Source organism: Ascaphus truei, chromosome 19 (assembly GCF_040206685.1).
Source record: "Ascaphus truei isolate aAscTru1 chromosome 19, aAscTru1.hap1, whole genome shotgun sequence".
In the NCBI taxonomy this organism is placed as follows: Eukaryota; Metazoa; Chordata; class Amphibia; order Anura; family Ascaphidae; genus Ascaphus; species Ascaphus truei.
Genome location: NC_134501.1, coordinates 28,153,917 through 28,176,108, shown reverse-complemented (window position 1 = coordinate 28,176,108; position 22,192 = coordinate 28,153,917). Strand labels below are relative to the sequence as shown.

Sequence of the window (22,192 nt, the reverse complement as noted above, 5' to 3'; positions counted from 1 at the left end):
TCGGTCACCTTCGGGAGGTTATTTTCTTCCTTCGGTTGAGTCAACTCGTTATCCTTGGTTGTCTGAACCACTAAGCATCCTAGGCCATTGTCACATCCCCCTGATGTGAAGATGTTCTTGTCGATCTCAGGGGTATGACCTTGTCTCTTCTCTTCACTTGGCCCTCCTGTCACTTGGAGATGGCCAAGACATGGTTCAGAGAGGGACGTGTGTCCATATTCTGTTATTACCGTTCTGCGGGCGTCAATATAGTCTTGTCTGTGCCCTTTGTCAGTGCATGCGTTACCCACTATCACCCATCCTAGGTCAAGTCTTTGGGCGTATGGTGCGTTGTGGGGACATTATGTTAATTACGGACTTTATGTACCCTCAAGATGTCCCTACCGAGCAGCAGCAAGATCTTGGCGCCTTGTTCTACCGGCGGGATGTAGTTGGCTATTCCTCTGAGGTGCGGGTGATGGCGTTCCACGTCTGGTGTGGGAATCTCATCCTTGTTTGTGGCCATGTGGTTGCACTCGATGAGTGTGGGGAGAGCTGTCTTCACTCTGTTATCCACTGAACGTATGATGTAACTGCTTGCTCTTCTCCCTGTTGTCTCAGTTGACCCTGCAAAGTTTCTGATGGTGTAGGGTGAGGCATTCTCTTGCAAGTTGAATAAGTTGAAGAACTCCGTCTTCGCCAATGATCTGTTGCTTTGGTCATCGAGGATTACATACATCCGAATAGCCTTGTCAGGTTGTCCCTGTGGGTGCACTGCGACAAGGCATATTTTGGAGCAGGACATTTTGTCACTTCCTTTTCTGCAAACCTCTGTGCGCTGAGATGTGACATATGTTGGCTCTCCTTTCTTTCCTCCCCGCCATGCTCCGCTACGAATGATGCATTGTTGAGTTGGTGGCATGTCAGCACCTCTGAATGTAAAGATGTTACGTGCTTGTCACTTTTGCACACTGCACATTTGATCTCTTCTTTACAGTCTCTGGCTAGGTGAGTCGTGGAACCGCAGCACCTGAAGCAAACTCTGAATTGTCTGAGTAACCTCTTGCGTTCCTCTAGGGACTTCATCCTGAACCCAAAGCACTTGTTAAGTGGGTGTGGCTTCTTGTGTATGGGACATTCCCTTTTTGGGTCCCTTGGTTCCTCCTCTCCGGCGACCGACTGATCGGTAGTACAGTAGTTTGGGACGTGGGAGGCACGTCCGTCCTGTGGAACGAGATGGGTGTTTGAGTGTTACCGTATCTTGCCACTGGTCTCTCATTCCTCAGGCTGCTTGCATTGTGTGTGGTTTGCGCACCCAAGATGAAACTGGGATCGTTCCTTGTCCTTGCCACTTCGCGGATGAAGCTCAAGAAGAATGAGAATGGGGGGAAGGCGACTTGCTTCTCCCTTTTGTATTTGGAGCCTTGTGAAATCCATCATTCTTGGAGGTTGTAAGGTAGCTTCTCCAGGATGGGTCTCACTCCACGAGCTGAGTCTAGGACGTTGAGACCTGTTAAGGAATGGTATTTTCTTGCAAACTCCAGCTCTTGCAGCAGGTCCCCGAGCTCTCGTAACTTCGAGTAGTCTCTAGCTGTGATCTTGGGAAAGCTGTCGACTCTTTTGAAGAGAGAATCCTCAACTGCTTCGGGGCTACCGTAGCACTCGTCTAGCCTTTCCCATACTAGGTCGAGACCTACTTGGGAGTGGTTCGCGTTTGCCATCCGAAGTCTCTTCGCGTGCTCCCTGGATTCGTTTCCCAGCCATTTGGATAGCAGGTTGAGCTCTTCCCTAGCTGAGAAGACCAGGCTGTTGATTGCGTCCTTGAACGTTAACTTCCACGTCCGGTAGTTCACAGGACGGTCATCAAAGTTGGTGAGTCCTGTTTGCACCAGGTCACGCCTGATCATGTACTTGGCTATGTCTGTCAGGCCTGAGGCATTGGCATGTTCTGAGGTAGTTGCTGGGACGGTCCGTGCGGTCACCTCTTCCTTGGAGTGGACGCGTGGTGACTGCTGGTCAGTGTGAGGGGCTTTGTTCTCCCTTGTGGGTGTACCTGGATTGCGAGCCTGTTGTGGTGCATCCGTGTGCGCGCTGGCGTGTGATCACTGTTGCGGCTGTGGCTATCCCAGGCAGCATGTACCATTGAAGGAGCAGCGTCTTCTCCTCATGGACCTAGCAAGTCTTCTGTGTCTGTGGAGTCACTCCCTCCGTGTTGAGATGGTGCGCTGGTGTTTACACTGAAGAGGCTCCTTACGTAATCTTCAGCGCGTTGGATTGGATCCTCTGAGGCTATCCATCTGTATGGGTGCTCCCCGCGGCTGCTTCTAGGACTTCAGTTTGGGCTGAGAATGACATTGAAGCGCACCGTGCTAAACTAGAGTTGGCCTGGGAAACAAGCACGCTTGGCATACACAATGTCGCCGGCGCTGGCAATTCTGTACAACAGCTCGAGCAGGCAATAACTCAATTAAAGATAGATCACTCATGCTACAAAAGGCTGTCAGAGGCACACATCACTTTCTTGGCCAGGGCTAACACCGGCGAAAACCTGCAAGACAGGGACTTACAGCACAATTTTGACTTGACACGTGACAGCCGCGTGCGAACCGCCATCGCGGACGCCCAAATTGAGAGAAAAGAGCTCCTCCTGGAGACCGCATCACAGTGCTCCAGCGCAACCAGGCACTCGTCAAGGTCAGCAAGATCAGCACAATCTAAAATGTCTAGCGCAAGCGCAAAGGCTATCAAGGCGCGAGCCACCAGAGAGGCCGCACGTGCCAGGTCCAAATATGGTCGGAGAGAGGCAGCCGTAAGGGCAGAAAGAGCGCGCATAGAAGAGGAGGAGCAGAATGTCACCACCGCCGCTGCCAGTGCCGCCGCTGCGAGTAGAAAGGCAGAATTGGATGCGGATCTAGAAGCTCTAAGCAAAGAAGAGGACTCCGCTGCCGCCATAGCCCAAGCCGAAGTTTTAGAAGCAGCCGCAAAACAGGAGGGCGGGGAGCAACCATACAGACGGATAGCCTCAGAGGATCCGGTCCGACGCACCGAAGACTACGTAAGGAGCCTCTTCAGCATAAACACCAGCGCACCATCTCAACATGGAGGGAGTGACTCCACAGACACCGAAGACTGCTAAGTCCACGAGGAGAAGACACTGTTCCTTCAATGGTACATGCTGCCTGGGATAGCCACAGCCGCAACAGTGATCCACACGCCAGCGCGCACATGGATGCACTACAACAGGCTCACAATCCAGGTACACCCACACGGGAGAACACAGCCCCCCACACTGACCAGCAGTCATCACACATCCACACCAAGGAAGAGGCAACCGCACGGACCCTCCCAGCAATTACCTCAGAACGTGACCAACACACTGATGCATCAGGCCTGACAGACATGGCCAAGTACATGATCCGGTGTGACCTGGTGCAAACAGGACTTACCAACTTTGACGACCGTCCCGAGGACTACCGAATGTGGAAGTTCGCGTTCAAGGACGCAATCAAGAGCCTGGACGTCTCAGCTATGGAAGAACTAAGGCTGCTAGCCAAATGGCTGGGGAAATAATCCATGGAACACGCGAAGAGACTCGGGGCAGCAAATGCGAACCACCCCCAAGTAGGTCTTGACCTAGTATGGGAAAGGCTAGAAGAGTGTTACGGCAGCCCGAAGCAATCGAAGAGTGGACAGCTTACCCAAGATCACAGCTAAAGACTACTCAAAGTTTCTAGAACTCGGGGACCTGCGGCAAGAGCTGCAGTCTGCAAGAACAGACCATTCCTTGACAGGTCTCAACGTCCTAGACTCAGCTCGCGGAGTGAGACCAATCTTGGAGAAGCTACCTTACAACCTCCAAGATGATGGATTTCACAAGGCTCCAAATACTAAAGGGAGAAGCAAGTCGCCTTCCCCCCATTCTCATTCTTCTTGAGCTTTATCTGCGAAGCGGCAAGGACAAGGAACGATCCCAGCTTCATCTTGGGTGCGCAAACCACACACAGTGCAAGCAGCCTGAGGAATGAGAGACCAGTGGCGAGATACGGTAACACTCAAACACCCATCTCGGTCCACAGGACAGACGTGTCCCCCACGACCCAAACTACTCCCGATCAGTCGGTCGCCGGAGACGAGGAACCAAGGGACCCAAAAAGGGAATGTCCCATACACAAGAAGCCACACCCACTTAACAGGTGCTTTTGGTTCAGGATGAAATCCCTAGAGGAACGCAAGAAATTACTCGGAGAATTCGGAGTTTGCTTCAAGTGCTGCAATTCCACGACTCACCGAGCCAGAGACTGTAAAGAAGACATCAATTGTGCAGTGTGCAAAAGTGACAAGCACGTAATATCTCTACATCCAGAGGCGCTGACACTCCACCAACTCATCAACCCATCCTCCGTAGCGGAGCATGGCGGGAAGGAAGGAGAAAGGAGAGCCAACATCTGTCATGTCTCAGTGCACCAAGGTTTGCAGAAAAGGAAGTGACAAAATGTCCTGCTCCAAAATATGCCTTGTCGCAGTGCACCCCCAGGGACAACCTGACAAGGCTATTCGGATGTATGCAATCCTCGATGACCAAAGCAACAGATCATTGGCGAAGACTGAGTTCTTCAACTTATTCAACTTGCTCTTGCAATGCCTCACCCTACACCCTCAGAACCTGTGCAGGGTCAACTGAGACAACAGGGAGAAGAGCAAGCGGTTACGTCATACGTTCAGTGGATAACAGAGTGAAGATAGCTCTCCCCACAATCATCGAGTGCAACCACATGGCCGCAAACAGGGACGAGATTCCCACACCAGACATGGCACGCCATCACCCGCACCTCAGGAATAGCCAACTACATCCCGCCGGTAGAACAAGGTGCCAAGATCTTGCTGCTGCTCGGTAGGAACTTCTTGAGGGTACATAAAGTCCGTAAACAGCGTAACGGACCCCACAATGCACCACACGCCCAAAGACTTGACCTAGGATGGGTGATAGTGGGCAACGCGTGCACTGACAAAGGGCACAGACAAGATTATGTTGACGCCCGCAGAACGGTGATAACAGAATATGGACACACATCCCTCTCTGAACCCTCTCCAAGTGACAGGAGGGCCAAGTGAAGAGAAGAGACAAGGTCATACCCTGAGATCAACAAAAACATCCTCACATCAGGGGGATGTGATAATGGCCTAGGATGCTTAGTGGTTCAGACAACCAAGGATGACGAGTCGACTCCACCGAAGGAAGAAAATAACCTCCTGAGGGTGACCGACAAAGGGATCGTCCAAAAGACAATAAACAATCGGACGGTCCTCCCGCGAGCAATTGCACAGCTAAGACGTACAGTTGTTCCTCTCCGCAGAATTCCAAGTGGCAAAGCAGCCAGCTGCCACGGCTGGCATAGCCGCAAAAGATTGCGCCCTGCAGGTGAAGCCACAGTGGCAAAAAGACTGTCCTCTCACACGTCAAAAAAGGGACAGTCGCAGAGACATTTCACAAAGGCATTTACAAGGACAAAAGAGACTGTTCTTCGTCATGTTCAGGGAGAAAACAACCTCCTGACGGCACTTAACAAAGAGACACAAAGGAGTATCGTCAAAATACGTGGAGACGTTCTCGTGCAAGAGAAACGTTCTGATGACCTAGGGTGTACAGCGTTCCAGACAACAAGGGACGGTAACATACAAGTACCATCGATGGAAGATGGAGAATCCCAGAAGATAATGGATAAGGAGCTCTTCAGGACAGATCGGGCAGTTGGGGGACCCTGCTACCATTCCATTCACCAAGAAGACGCCTCCCAAACAACAAAGAACATGCCATCTCTAGGCTCACTTCGTTCCGCTGCGACCAACAAAGGAAACCGGAGACCAAACATAACTTTGTGGCCTTCACCCAGACGACATTCCTTAGCGGCCATGCAAAGCCAGCACCTTCACTGAAGGAAGGCGAAAATCGCTGGTACCTCCAATCAGCAGGGGTCTACCACCCTCAGGAACCCTATCAAATCCGGGTAGTGTTCAGCTCCAGCGCTCAGCACCAGGGAGTCTCCCTGGATGACGCCCTCTTCACTGGACCAGACTTGACAACCAGTCTTCCAGGAGTGTTGATCCGCTTCCGCAAGGAGCCAAAAGCCATCTCCTTCTGCCAAATGCCAGGTGATAGAGTGACAGGCCACCACAAATGGCATACCTACAAGGGGATGCACTCTGTAGGTGAAACTACAGAGACAAAAGTCCTGTTCTTCCATAAGTTTAACAAGAAACAGTGCCAGAGACTTTCACCAAGAGAGACACTGTGATGCACCCAGCTAACCTGGAGTGGTGCATCCATTTTGCATCTTTTGCCCAAGAACCTTGGCCAAGGGACTTTGAAGCCAGTGATGCCAGTCGGTATCACATCGCTATGTGGACATGGACTTTTGCATTGTTATTTTATGTTTGCATTGCACATATATTCCACATACTTTATTATAGTGGTATCTCCAGATACCAGACGGGGAGTGTCATGGAACAGGATTCCATATTTCTCTGTCTCCCTTTGCAGTTCATGGAATTCATTTCTCTCTAGTTCAGCTGCCTGTTATTTCCCCTGTCACAGCAGCTTGCTGCATGTGAAAGGGCAACATTTTGCTACACATGTTGTTTACTCAGACATAGTCAGTGAGTTGCTATAGCAACCTCAGCCTTTCTCTCAGAATGGGCTAGTCTGCTCTCTCCCTCTGCCTTGCTCACAGATGGTCTGTCCCCGGGCTATCTTACCCAGAGTACACTCACACTTCCTTTTCCACCTTAGATCACAGTGAGTACAGACCTGTCTGCATCCACCCCTGGTAAGGCCTTTCTGTCTTACCATAGTCCACCTCATAGAAGCAATCCAGATAGAGAAGCACTCTCTACTCACACTACACCTACACGTACCCGTTGTTTTCTACTTCTGCAATAAAGTTAAAAAAGATATTGAGGACTTGTTATGCCTTGGAAGAGGGAAGACATGAGTTAAAGCTAACTGGAGCTATTCATACTTCAAACGTGACCCTAGTTTCAGGATAAAATTAACCCATGTGCTCCTAAATGACAGGCATACTGGATGAACACATACATGTTAGAGAGTAATTAGAGGGTAACCAATTAGTCTGACCCAAAATACTTTGTGCTACTGTGTGACAGTTACAGTTAAGTCTAAATAACCAAGTTAAAAAAATGAATATTTATCCGGTATCTCAGGTGAGCTCCTTTATGAGCACGTATCTCTCCATATGTTATTTGGAGGAGGGTGTGGTACTCAAGGTTTGAAAATTGAAAAACCTATTGATACTCCGGTGCCACCTATACTCTCTAATACCCTCATGCTGTGACCTCTGGTATTAACGATGGTATTTCCACGTCTTTCTCTCTTGCACAGAACTTCCGATTTTGTTGTTTTGGGTATGTACTATCGGTCTTCCCCATCCGAAGCCAGGCAGGTCAAAGGCATCTCCAAGGTAAGTTACTGATAGATGAAGATTGTATGGAAGGCAAACAAGGGGGCAGGGGCTTCTCTAATAGTTTTGATCCCTTTGCTGCCGGGGGGGGGGGAATGGGGGAGGGAATCAAGTTTGCTAATTTGTTCCCTGCATTCCTGAAGTGTTTATTATTATTATCATTGTTTCTTTGTAAAGCACCAACATATTCCGTAGCGCGGTATGATGCGGGTGCGCGAGATGTAAATTACATAAACTGAATGACATACAGGTAAGGACAGACGTGCACTAACAGATACAGAAGGTAATGAGGGCTTTGATCCTTAGGTTGCGATTATAGTGCCAGCAATGGCTCGCGTAGCTGCAGAAACAAGTACCTTGCTTCCAATATAGTTGCTCATAGTGCCCGCGACCATGCAGAGGCGTGACAGACAGGCAGAATGAATTTGTCTCTCCAAGCAGACAGCCATGTGATGTCAGTATCACGTGAAATGGTTCAGCCAATGAGGCGAACCGCTCACGTGACATCAGCGTCACGTGAGGCAGTTCGGCCAATGAGCTCAAACCGCTCATGTGACATCACCACAACGCCTCTGCCACACCTCCATATTGCCTCCCGATGCCTCCTTCCTACAGTGCAGGTTTCGCGTGAGGGACGTCACGCGGTCGCGTGCGCACCCTGCAGCCGGCACTGTAATCACTGCCTAAGAGTGAGACGCAGGGGAGATAAATACATGTGAGGCGGAGGGGGGTGAGTGAGGAAGAGGGAGACGGAGGGGAGAGAAAGACATGGGAAGAAGGGGAAAAATAGAGGGGGCTTGTGAGGTGTCGAATGGGGGCTGCTCACAATACCGCATGGAGAGGCCCGGATGTAACTCTAGTCCTGGGCCCCGGGAAATCTGTCAGTGGCCCTGGTCTACATACGCCAATAGAAATCTTGGGGCCCAGGTTAAATTAAGGGAGCAACCCCCACCCCCTGATTAATCCCCCTCCCCCCATCTTCACCTTGTAATCACCACATCTCACCACTCCCCCCCCCCTATTAAACCCCTACATGCACAGTGTATTCTATGTTGGGATATGGGGAGAGACAGAGAGAGGAGGAAAAAGATGAGAAGGGGGGAGGAAGGGGGGCAAGAGAGAGATTGTGGGAAGAGAGAGAGTAGGACAGGAGAGAGAGTAGGGCAGGAGAGAGAGTAGGGCAGGAGAGAGTGGAGGGCAGGAGAGAGAGGAGGGCAGGAAAGAGAGGAGGGCAGGAGAGAGGAGGGCAGGAGAGAGAGGAGGGCAGGAGAGAGAGGAGGGCAGGAGAGAGGGGAGGGCAGGAGAGAGAGGAGGGCAGGAGAGAGAGGAGGGCAGGAGAGAGAGGAGGACAGGAGAGAGAGGAGGGCAGGAGAGAGAGGAGGGCAGGAGAGAGGAGGGGGAAAGAGAGATAGAGAGAGGGGGGAAGGAGAGAGGGGGAAAGAGAGAGAGGGGAGGAAGAGGAGAGAGGGGGAAAGAGAGAGAGAGAGGGGAGGAAGGAGAGAGAGGGGAGGAAAGAGAGAGAGGGAGGAAGAAGAGAGAGGGGGGAATAGAGAGAAAGAGGGGGGAGGAAAGAGAGAGGGGAGGAAGGAGAGAGAAAGGGGGGAAGGAGAGAGAAAGGGGGGAAGGAGAGAGGGGGGAAGGAGAGTGCGAGTGAGGGAGAGTGAAGGGGAGTGAGAGTGAGGGGGAGTGGTGGAGTGAGGGGGGGAGTAAGGGGGAGGGGGGAGTGAGGGTGGAGAGGGAGTGAGATGGGGAGGGGGAGTGAAAGTGGGGGGGGGGTGAGAGTGAGGGGGGAGGGGGATTGAGGGGGAGGGGGAGTGAGGGGGAGTGAGGGTGAGGGGGAAGAAAAGGGAGAGGGGGAAGAAAAGGGAGAGGGGGGAAGAAAAGGGAGAGGGGGGAAGAAAAGGGAGAGGAGGTTAGAAAAGGGAGAGGGGGGAAGAAAAGGGAGAGGGGGGAAGAAAAGGGAGAGGGGGGAAGAAAAGGGAGAGGGGGAAGAAAAGGGAGAGGGGGGAAGAAAAGAGAGAGGGGGACAGAAAAGGAAATTGGAGAAGGAAACAGATAGCGAGAAGGAGAGATGGGGAAGAAGAGATAGAGGGTGTGAAGGAGAGAAAGAGACAGGGGAAGGAGAAAGAGACAGGGGAAGAGATATACAGATGGAAGAGAGAGGAGTGAGAGAGATGGGAGGAGAGAGAGGGGAAGAAAGAGGAGTGAGAGTGAGAGAGAGAGAGAGGAGAAAGATAGAGGGGACATGGATATTGGAAGAGAGAGGAGTGAGAGAGAGGGGACAGGGATATAGGAAGAGAGGATCTGAGTTTGTCTGCTCCCTACTAACTGCCCTGGAGGCATGAGGGGCCCTTTTAGAAACTTGTATAGAGGGGTCTGCTAAGCTGCCTGCTGAAAGGTGTCCACAGAGGTGCCTGTCAGGGGAACCTCCCTTCAACCAGTCTACAACATGCTGCCTGGACAGGCACCTCCACAGACATCTTCCAGCAGGCCCCCTCTGCGGATCAGGCCAGATTAGGTTTTATGGCAGGATAGTGGGGGGGAGAGGGGAAGCAGCTGGGGGTCGCATGTAGGATAGATCGGGAGCCGCAGGTTGCACCTCTGGTATAGGGGGCCGTTTGTAACATTACTTTTTTGTTTACACAATTGATTGTGACCTGTCATAAGACATTTTGTCAGCAAAACAGACTTTGCCACTCAATACCTACTTAGCGTGTGGATATGTGAGCATGAGAGTAATTTTGGCTCCAGCAGATAGCTTATCAGCAGTGGTGGGGGGGCGTTGCTACGAATCGGCTTCTGTGGGATCCTCCAGTTTAGATAACATTAAAAAATGAGTTCAATAGCATGAATTACACAGCACCCAATAATATAACTTTATGACCCCCTATGCAGAGCCCTGGAGAGAACAATACAGCAGATCCTTACATTGTGTCAGTGAGTAAATTGCATTATCTGATATCTGTCATGGGAGACCAGCACTTTTAACACCTTAATACCCGGATCCTTTTATTCAGCAAAGCGAAGAGGTAAAATAAATTGTGATTTATTTACAGAATAAACACACACATTAGTTTACAATTATACTAAAAATACACTTACTGGAACGGGGGCAAACGAAAAATCGTGTTCCCAAAACGAAATCTGTGGAAATTGAGTCTCTAGACACAATTTCCCAGGAGTGGGAGTTACGCGCAAATAGAGCTGGAAACAGTCTTTAGTCAGTGGCGCCTCTCACAACCACTGTTACTCCGCCGGTGCTGCTTCCTTCGTTCTGCCGCTGTAGTATTGGATCTGGAACCCTTAGTTCTTACGAACTCTTGACTTTGGTTACGATGGTATAAAGTCTTAAAATGAAGCTTAGTTGAATCTTGTTACATGATGAATCTTAGATGGAACTGCCTCCTGATCGGCTGCAGGGATTCTTATGCAGTAAAACCCCCTATTTTTAACCTCTGCAGCCGATCTCTTTATGGGAACAAATATTCCCACCTATCCCAGAGTTGCGCATACATGGCAAAACCTGGCAGAGGGCTTCTTAGTTTGCTAAGGGCATGTGCGAACCTCGCACCTTTGCCGCTAAGCAAACCAGACCCGTCCCCCTAACCTGGCGACATTTTGTCTGAGCTGGCAGGACATTTGGCCCATATGCACGGACATTTGCTAAAATGGGGATACTTGCATTACCCCTTCCCACTTAACACTCTGGTGAGTGGGAGCCTTTCAACTGCAGACTTTTTCCAGACATCCTGGCCTCACGCCAGCGGGGTGTCTTAGAAGTCCATGGCTGAAAATGCGCTGTTCCCTTAGCAGGAATTTCCTGCCATACATTTCTAACAACAGTGATTACAAATGAAGCATTTCCTCTGTCTCTGGCGTGTTATATGAAAATCCCCATATGTCTAACATGTTGGTACAATTAAAATAGGGGGACCTTCATTCATCAATTTTTATCTAACTCTATAAAAATTGTGCGATATGATATTTTCTGATTTTACCCCAACAGCGCTTACAGCAAATCTCAGTGGGCTAGGAGCTTCATAGCGAAAGTTTGCAAAATGCCGCCTGCCATGCTAGGGTGCTGAGCTTTAAAACCATTTTTCCTTTGTGCAGTTACGGGGAAATACTGCCACAGAAATACTTTTTACATGTATAAATCACATTAGTCTCACCACCTTATACCTGGTGGGAGACACAAATACATGTATATGGAAATTACAGTGTTCATGCCATTCCTTGGGTTGCAGAGCTGACAATCTACGATTCCCCAATATGGCTCAGGGGCACCAAGCCGCGCATAATACCTTTATTATTGGCCTGGGTACCCCTTCACCGTTACAATATCCTTCAATGCATCACGCTTATACAGAAAAGGAATTTCACCGTGTGTTACTGTTCTCAAATATTACACACTCAAAAATCAAATTCTATATTTGAATATATCTAATATTTTATTGTTTTTATTAACATGTACAATATATATAGAAACGTAACATTCTAAACATCTTTTGTACAGTCTCTCTCCCTATGGCATCCAATTGAACAAGACCACATCCTGCTTAGGCACAGCTGGTCTTTGTGGTCGATGTCTTTTGAAGCTCTGTCTTGAGCTCTTCCATGTCTTGCATCAGATGGAGCACACTTTCATAAAGGTGTTGAACATCCCATATATTGGCCGTTATTTTTTTCTTCAATTCCGATGTCTCCTGGACCTCCTCACATAGTTGTTCCAAAAGATCTTCAGATGTGTTATGCTCCACTCATGTTGTTTTTGATTAGAAATGGAATCCGCCATGAACTTTTCCCTTTCCTTTTTTAATTTTGCAAAGTTCTCATTTAGGGTGTTTGTTATAAATGCTGACATTCCGATTATGGGCTCGATGCAGTAAGCACCGAAAAAGCACTCTCGGCAGGGGTTCAATATCGGCATGATTTTGGCGTGTTGCCCTCGCAGTATGCAGGAAGGGCCGAATCCCTGGCGAATCACTGCGATAGCAACACGCCGAGTAGTCGGTGGCGAGACAGTCTGTAGATACGCCGTACAATTCCATACAAACATGTATACTAATTAAACCAAGCAAGTAAACAGAAATAAATTACCATTAATTAATCAAATCCCAAAACAATTAAAATACCATCCAAATCAATTACACAATTAACTATTTACATACTTCAACAAAACCATTAACAAAAAAAGTTACCATCAGATAAAAAATAACTACCAAAAATAATCCACTATAAAAAAGCAAGTCTCCCCCTGACCTAAAGTACAGCAAACAACATCAAAATTACATCTATCTAAATAAAAATTACATTACACACACATTAAAGCATAGCCGCATAGCAAAATACATTTGAAATACTGCAAAAAAAGCATTTCCAACAAAATCATTTCTTACCCTGTGTGTACTGTATATATCGATCTAGACATACAGTGGCGACCAAATTTATTCTAACTCAGCTAGCTCCACGAATTTCGGAATATCCCGGTGATGTGCGGTTTTGTATCGTTTTCGGCCGGAGTGTATTGCGTTATTTTCGCGGCTGTGATTTAAGCATTTTATTCCCGCTGGCTGCAGTACTGCAATGCTGTGTAAAAACTCATAGGGGCGTTTGCGAGCTGTTGTCTTTGAAGCCGAGAAATTCATGAATTGTAATGCAGTATATACTGTATATATACAGTATATACTGTATAACAACAACCCCTATAACCCCTTACATACACATACAGTACTGTATATGCACATCAATGATACTATAGGCCATCCCCTGGCGAGATGTGTTTGCAGCAGAGAGAGATCCGCTGCTCTCTCTGCGCAAACATCGGCACATTAAAAATTATTTAAAATACATTTTTATTCATATAGTGTAGATGTGCAGGGGGTCTCCGGAGCTGAACCGCGTTGGTTTCAGGCCCGGGGACCCCTGCTTCCCGAGATACAGCCCCCTTTATGAGGTGCCGGTATCCCTCTGCATTTCAATGTCCCGATCATGTGACCGCGGCATGTAAACAAAGCAGAGGGATACCGGCACCCCCTAAAGGGGCCTGTATCTCGGGAAGCACGGGGTCCCCGGACCTAAAACCACAGCGGTTCAGCTCCGGAGACCCTCTGCACATCTACAGTATGAATAAAACACATATATAAATAAACACTCATTCCTTACCTTTGCGGCTATGTGCTATGGTAACGAAGCAGCATGACTGTATTTTAATAATATATTAACAGTATATACAAAATAAAAATATATATAAACAGTATATACACACACATGATGAACCAATATACAAATAAATGTAGAAGGGTTATTAAAATCATACTGTACTACAAATAACACTTCTCCATACAGACACACTACATTACAATGAATTTCCTTTAATAATCCTAACTGATCTTACAATCTAAATCATCAAATGCCAATGAAAAACCTCACATTCCAATCAATACATTGCATTTACATTGTATAAATGATGCATAAAATCTATGCACCATATACATTCTGCAAATGAATGTGAACAATATCATTGCAAGCAAAATACAAATACAGTACCTCCAAACAAGTCAACTATTTTAAGCAATCAAGTAAACAAAAATCAATATATAAGTACCAACCAGAAAACAAAATTTAAAACCAAGGCTAACCCTTACAATACCAAGGATTACATCTATCTAATTGTAAAAAACATTATACTGTACACACATTGAAGCATTGCAATAAACAACATACAGTACAGTACATCCCTGTATCTCCCTGCCTTGAGTGTAATCTGTGTAAAGCCCCCTCCCCCCTAATGTTTCTGTTAAATCTCCCTGCCTTGAGTGTAATCTGTTTAAAGCCCCCTCCCCCCTAATGTTTCTTTTAAATCTCCCTGCCTTGACTGTGATCTGTATAAAGCCCCCTCCCACTAATGTGTCTGTTAAATCTCCCAGCCTGTGTTGCTGTGAGTGCCGTTTATGTAAATGTGGGGAGAGGGAGTGAGTTATAACCCCACCTCCTTGACTGTGATCTGTGTAAAGCCCCCTCCCCCTAATGTGTCTGTTAAATCTCCCTGCCTGTGTTGCTGTGAGTGCAGTTTATGTAAATGTGGGGAGGGGGAGTGGGTTATAACCCCACCTCCTTGACTGTGATCTGTGTAAAGCCCCCTCCCCCTAATGTTTCTGTTAAATCTCCGTGCCTTGACTGTGATCTGTATAAAGCCCCCTCCCCCTAATGTGTCTGTTAAATCTCCCTGCCTGTGTTGCTGTGAGTGCAGTTAATGTAAATGTGGGGAGGGGGGGGGGACCCGATGTGCATACTGTGATGTCTAACCACCCTCACCCACTACCCACATACCTTTACCCCCCCCATCCTGGCCATGGCCCCTCCACTTCTGCAAAAACAGACACAAAAATTAAAACATCCAAAGTAATGTCCCCTAACCCCTTAATCACCATAGCGGTTATTAACCGCTACAGTCATTAAGGGGTTAACCCACCCTCACCACCACTCGGGACGCCTACATACCCTCCCACACTAACCCCTCACCCCGTGAGGCCTAACCCCCCTCACCCACTACCCACAAGGGAGGCCTACCCACATACCGTTGGGGAAACCCCCCCCCCCACACCCAGTACCCACAATAAAAACAATACACAGCCCCACAATAAGCATCATTATATTTATTAAATACATTACCCACCCTCTGTGCCCCCCCATAAATACAAGATTTATCCTTTTACAAACAGGGTTCATAACGCAGCCCCACGCGAGTTCCCGGTGGGCTGGCGGGGCACCTGACAGAACTACAGGGTACCAGCAGCCCTTTTCAAACAGGTTCTGGAGGCCTGCTGGTGGGTCCCGCCAGCACCATGGCCCCCAGGTGGTCTCCTTGGGTCACCGTGGGCCACAATTGGGTCCCCACGGTAGGCCCAAGGATGTCTGGGAGCCCTGGGTCAGACCCACAGGTGTCTGCGGGGCCTCGAGTGGTTCCCACTGGGGTCTGGGGAACTCACGGGTGCTCACTACGGGTCCGCGGTGCCCCCACAGAAGTGGGACCACACAGCTTCATCCCCGCAGACTACGGGTCCGCGGTGCCCCCACAGATGTGAGGCCACCGCTTCATCCCCGCATGTGTCTCACGCGGAACCACGGAACAAACCCTGAATGTAAAAAAAATTAACCTGGCCTATACATTCAATACATACACCCCTCCCCCCCCAACACCTACAGTACAATAATGTGCAAAATAACTATTATCCAGATATGGATAATAGATTAATTGCCCATTATTAAAAACATTAACTAGCATATTCAAATAAATAATAAAGTGCTACTGACCTCATCAAGAAGTCTCTGTCGCCAGCAACATTCTTGTCGTGTCCACAAAATACATTGCCAAAACAAAGCCAATACATTGCAAGTAAATTCAGATATCAATTAACCCCTTAAACACCTTATCGGATAATAACCGCAAAGGTAATTAAGGGGTTAAGCCACACTGGCCCGATACCCACCCTTCACCCATGAATTTGTACAGTGGCTTCATCAACAGTATATATATATATATATACAGAGAGATATATACAGATATATATATATATATAGTATATACACACACATGATGAACCAATATACAAATAAATGTAGAAGGGTTGCAAAACCATACTGTACTACAAATAACACTTCTCCCTACAGACACACTACATTACAATGAATTTCCTTTAATAATCCTAACTAATCTTATAATCTAAATCATCAAATGCCAATGAAAAAACTCACATTCCAATCAATACATTGCATTTACATTGTATAAATGATGCATAAAATCTATGCACCATATACATTCTGCAAATGAATGTGAACAATATCATTGCAAGCAAAATACAAATACTTCCAAACAAGAAAACTATTTTAACCAATCAAGTAAACAAAAATCAATTAGCAATCATTATTTACATCCCTATACAATTGACAGTCCATCCGAACAATGAAACAATTAACTAATTCACACCTGGAGCAGAACAATTTAGCATGTGAAAAAATATAAGTACCAACCAGAATACAAACTTTAAAACCAAGGCTAACCCTGAACACAAGCACACAATATCAACAATTACATCTATCTCATTTTAAAATACTTTAAACACACAATAAAGCATAGCAACATAGACAAATTATTTTAAAACACATGAATGAAAGCTATTAAAACAACATCATTTCTTACCCTGTATGTATATATCTCTCTATACATATATACATACATACATACAGTTGCAAGAAATGATATACCACAAAAAAAAATACACATGTTAAAAAAGCTTTTAAAAAAATTAACAAGTTAAATAAAATACATTTCTTTAGTTCACTTACCATTACTTGCCCCCACCGACTCCCGTTGCGCACCTTACTCACGAACCAATCCACCAGGCACAGGAACCCATAAAATAAAAAATCATAAAATAATAAACATTACACTAAAAATCCAAATCAATCCACGGGTCTTCTAATTGTAATCCATCTTCATCTTCATCTGTATTCTTCTTTCTTCTATCTTCTTCCGGGCGGGGTCTTCTTTCCATCTTTGGCCACGCCCTGGTCTTCTTTCTTCTCCGGAGGTCCTTCCTCCTCGGCGTCTGGCTTAAATATGAGACGACATAGGTTTTTAAAGGCCTATGACGTCACATTTTCGTCATATAGTTCCCACGGCCCTGATTGGGCCGTGAAAAACATGTGTTTTGGCCGATAAAAATAAAAATGATGACGTCACTTAAAGGCAATGAAAGCACAGCCAATCAGAATGGCTTTGCTTCAATTGCCTTTAAGATGACGTCATTAAAAGAAACATGGCCGGCCTCACATGGTATGGTAGCCAATCAGAGCGTGGGAACTCCATCCCTATTCTGATTGGCTCTAGTATACCATGTGACAGAGGATTGTTATTGTTATTAGTAATAATAAAGATGGCGGCCGTTGGAGTAATGGTGCAGATGCGCATGTGCTACATCATCAATCACCTAATTATTTGCGCATGTGCGAGCTGCGCACTTCTCGCGAGACTGTGACGTCACTATGGGCAAAATAATGCCACAGCCCACAAACAAGATGGCGGGCGCAACAACTATATGTCTACTGTGCATGTGCAATGCACGGATTGAAGTCTCGCGGGACTATACGCAGCTGCTGAGTGCTGTAATAATACCGAAGAGATAGAATTGATGAGGCAATTGAATGCATCTGTAACTAACTGTTTTTTGGCGCGAATTTTGAGTTAATCTCCTGCCTATTTAAATGCTCTTGAGACATAGCCTTAGCACCACTCGTGAGGAAGCCTTTGCGGGCGAAACGCGTTAGTGGGCTAATTTTAATTTTTGCTGCTGCTGACCCTGCCTGCCTATGTTCTATTTTGAACCTTCATCAATGTCCTATATCCATGGACATTAATAGTGGACTGTGCTGTGCTGTTTGATGGTTGCAGTACTTCATTTTGCCAGGAGCTGAGTATCTCAGATTATTTACCCCTCATTTGTTTCCCCATCTTATTTGCATTTTTATGTATTTGGGTTACTAAATGTAGTTTTGTATATGTATGCCTTTTATTAACATCATCTGTACTGCAACTAGTTTATTATAGTGTCTTTTACACTCAAACTGTCATCAATTCAGCACCATGGTTTTCTTTGATTGTATGCTTTTGTTAGTTTGTATTTTTGACCTTTTTGTATGATGTCCTCTAGCCAGTAATATTCCTTGGGACCGGCCGGTCTGATTTACTTCACTGCAGGAAATTACCTTTTCCCTCAGTGAGTTAGGTCTATTCTTTGGGGCATCAATTTTTCTTGTATTTTTATTGGGTTTTGTATATATTAACTTTTGTTATTTTCTGTTGTCCACTAATCTATTATAGTCAGGCGGGTTCATTGGTCAGCTGTTTGTTTTTCTGTTATCTTTTGGATTTAATTAAAGTACCCTTTATATTTTTGCAATTATTTGTCTGAGTGCTATTTTAGAGGTTTCTTTTTCTTTTGTGTTTTCATATTTAACTTTTCCTCAAGCACCACCTACAGTTTATTTTTTTTATCTGTTATAATTATCTCAGGTATATTTTTCCTGATTTAAGTAGGTTATTTAGACATTGCATTAATTTTTTGGAAGTGATGCGGTATTCATTTTTGTGTCTTTGTTATATATATATATATATATATATATATATATATATATATATATATATATATACACTGTATATATAGTTGCATGATGAAGCCACTGTACAAATTCATGGGTGAAGGGTGGGTATCGGGCCAGTGTGGCTTAACCCCTTAATTACCTTTGCGGTTATTATCCCATAAGGTGTCTAAGGGGTTAATTGATATCTGAATGTACTTGCAATGTATTGGCTTTGTTTTGGCAATGTATTTTGTGGACAAGACAAGAATGTTGATGGCGACGGATACTTCTTCTTGATGAGGTCAGTAGCACTTTATTATTTATTTGAATATGCTAGTTAATGTTTTTAATAATGGGCAATTAATCTATTACCCATATCTGGATAATAGTTATTTTGCACATTATTGTACTGTAGGTGTTGGGGGGGGGGGGTGTGTGTATGTATTGAATGTATAGGCCAGGTTTATTTTTTTTACATTCAGGGTTTGTTCCGTGGTTCCACGTGAGACCTCTGGAGACCACCTGTATCGGGTATCTCACGGGTATCAGGCTGGTGGTTCCACGGGTGACACATGCGGGGATGAAGCGGTGGCCTCACATCTGTGGGGGCACCGCGGACCCGTAGTCTGGAGGGGGCTTTACACAGATCACAGTCAAGGAGGTGGGGTTATAACCCACTCCCCCCCCCCACATTTACATAAACTGCACTCACAGCAACACAGGCAGGGAGATTTAACAGACACATTAGGGGGAGGGGGCTTTATATAGATCACAGTCAAGGCATAGAGATTTAACAGAAACATTAGGTTGGAGGGGGCTTTAAACAGATTACACTCAAGGCAGGGCGATTTAACAGAAACATTAGGGGGGAGGGGGCTTTACACAGATTACACTCAAGGCAGGGAGATACAGTGGATGTACTGTACTGTATGTTGTTTATTGCAATGCTTCAATGTGTGTACAGTATAATGTTTTTTACAATTAGATAGATGTAATCCTTGGTATTGTAAGGGTTAGCCTTGGTTTTAAATTTTGTTTTCTGGTTGGTACTTATATATTGATTTTTGTTTACTTGATTGCTTAAAATAGTTGGCTTGTTTAGAAGTACTGTATTTCTATTTTGCTTGCAATGATATTGTTCACATTCATTTGCAGAATGTATATGGTGCATAGATTTTATGCATCATTTATACAATGTAAATGCAATGTATTGATTGGAATGTGAGGTTTTTCATTGGCATTTGATGATTTAGATTGTAAGATCAGTTAGGATTATTAAAGGAAACTCATTGTAATGTAGTGTGTCTGTATGGAGAAGTGTTATTTGTAGTACAGTATGATTTTGATAACCCTTCTACATTTATTTGTATATTGGTTCATTATGTGTGTGTGTATATACTGTATATATATATATATATATATATATATATATATATATATATATATATATATATGTATGTATGTATGTATGTATGTATGTATGTAGGTATATATATACATACATACATACATATATATATATATATATATATATATATATATATATATATATATATATACTAGCTGAGAGACCCGGCGTTGCCCGGGATGTAAATGCGTAATAGGTAGTATTATTTATAAATTGTGGAACAATAGGTGAGTATTTGTTGTAAAGGTTGGATAATAATATTGAAAAGAAAGATGGAAGAAAATGTAATACGATGTTGTATAAAAATGGTTTATTGTAACCACACCACAGTACAATGTATATTTTGGTGCCATAAGTGATGTAAAAATGTGAGGCGTGTGTCCTGCTAGGGTGTGAGGCGGCGGGTGGCGCGTGGGTTGTGAGTGCTGTCTGTGAGTGGGGGTCCTGCTAGGGTGTGAGGCGGCGGGTGGTGCGTGGGTTGTGAGTGCTGTCTGTGAGTGTGGGTCCTGCTAGGGTGTGAGGCGGCGGGTGGCGCGTGGGTTGTGAGTGCTGTCTGTGAGTGGGGGTCCTGCTAGGGTGTGAGGCGACAGGTGGCGCGTGGGTTGTGAGTGCTGTCTGTGAGTGGGGATCCTGCTAGGGTGTGAGGCGGCGGGTGGCGCGTGGGTTGTGAGTGTTGTCTGTGCGTGGGGGTCCTGCTAGGGTGTGAGGCGGTGGGACAGTGATGTCGGTGCGTAGGGGCGGGAGGCAGCAGGTGTGTGTGGCGGCAGGTATGTGTCGAGTGTGGCGGGTGTCTGTTGAGTGCGTGCAGCGGCTGTGAGGCGGTGGGTGAAAGGCAGAGGCGGCCCGAGTAAGGGCGGGTGAAAGGCAGAGGCGGGAGTGGGGAGGCGGTAAGGCGGGCAGGAAGGCGAAGGGCGGCGGGAAGGGGAGGAGGGGGTGGTGGAGGGGGGCAAGGGGTGGAGGAGGGGGGCAAGGGGTGGAGGAGGGGGGCAAGGGGTGGAGGAGGGGGGAAGGGTTAGAGGAGGGGGGAAGGGTTAGAGGAGGGGGGAAGGGTTAGAGGAGCGGGGGGGGGAAGGGTTAGAGGAGCGGGGGGGAAGGGTTAGAGGAGCGGGGGGGGAAGGGTTAGAGGAGGAGGGGGAAGGGGTGGGAGGGGGTGGGAGGGGAGGGGGGTGGAGGGGAGGGGGGTGCAGGGGTGGAGGGGAGGGGAGGGGGGGTGGAGAGGAGCGGATGGGGGGGTGGAGGGGAGCGGAGGGGGGGAAAGTGGTGTGGAGGGGGGGGAAAAGGGAGCGGAGGGGGGGAAAGGGAAGCGGAGGGGGGGAAAGGGGAGCGGAGGGGGGGAAAGGGGAGCGGAGGGGGGGGAAAGGGGAGCGGAGGGGGGGGAAAGGGGAGCAGAGGGGGGGGAAAGGGGAGCGGAGGGGGAAGGGGGGGGGAGGCGGTGGGAATGGGGGGGGAGGCGGTGGACAGGAGAGGGGGGCAGTGGACAGGAGGGGGGGCTGTGGACAGGAGAGGGGGGCAGTGGACAGTAGAGGGGGGGCAGTGGACAGGAGAGGGGGGGCAGTGGACAGGATGGGGGGGGGCTGTGGACAGGAGGGGGGGGGCTGTGGACAGGAGGGGGGGGGGGCTGTGGACAGGAGGGGGGGGGCTGTGGACAGGAGGGGGGGGCAGTGGACAGGAGGAGGGGGGGCAGTGGACAGGAGGGGGGGCAGTGGACAGGAGGGGGGGCAGTGGACAGGAGGGGGGGCAGTGGACAGGAGGGGGGGCAGTGAACAGGAGGGGGGGCAGTGTCACACACACACACACACACACACGCGACACCTACCTGTACTTCCGGCCGCCGCCATCTTCTCACTCGGCGCCGCGAGGGAGGAAGGGGGTCCACCATCTTACGCGGCGCGTGGCAGCCTGTTCCCACGCCGGGGAGGGAGCTGAGTGGAGCGGGAGGGAATGGAGCGGGAGGGAATGGAGCGGGAGGGAATGGAGCGGGAGGGAGGTGAGTGTAGCGGGAGGGAATGTAGCGCGAGGGAGGAAGGGGGTCCGCCATCTTACGCGCCGCGTGACAGCCTGTTCCCCTGCCGGGGAGGGAGGTGAGTGTAGCGGGAGGGAGTGGTGTGTAGCGGGAGGGAGTGGTGTGTAGCGGGAGGGAGTGGTGAGTGGAGCGCGAGGGAATGGAGCGGGAGGGTGGTGAGTGGAG

At 47.6% G+C, this 22,192-nt stretch overlaps 1 protein-coding gene across 1 annotated transcript in view; it reads left to right on the top strand.

The window, feature by feature from the left end:
• The window catches only part of LOC142470192 (chymotrypsinogen A-like), a 118,665-nt gene that overhangs the window by 51,343 nt on the left and 45,130 nt on the right, over nt 1–22,192 (top strand). Inside the window, exon 4 of the mRNA XM_075577168.1 lies at nt 7,376–7,454. Coding sequence (XP_075433283.1) covers nt 7,376–7,454 — 79 coding nt within the window. The remainder of the gene's footprint in view (nt 1–7,375; nt 7,455–22,192) is intronic.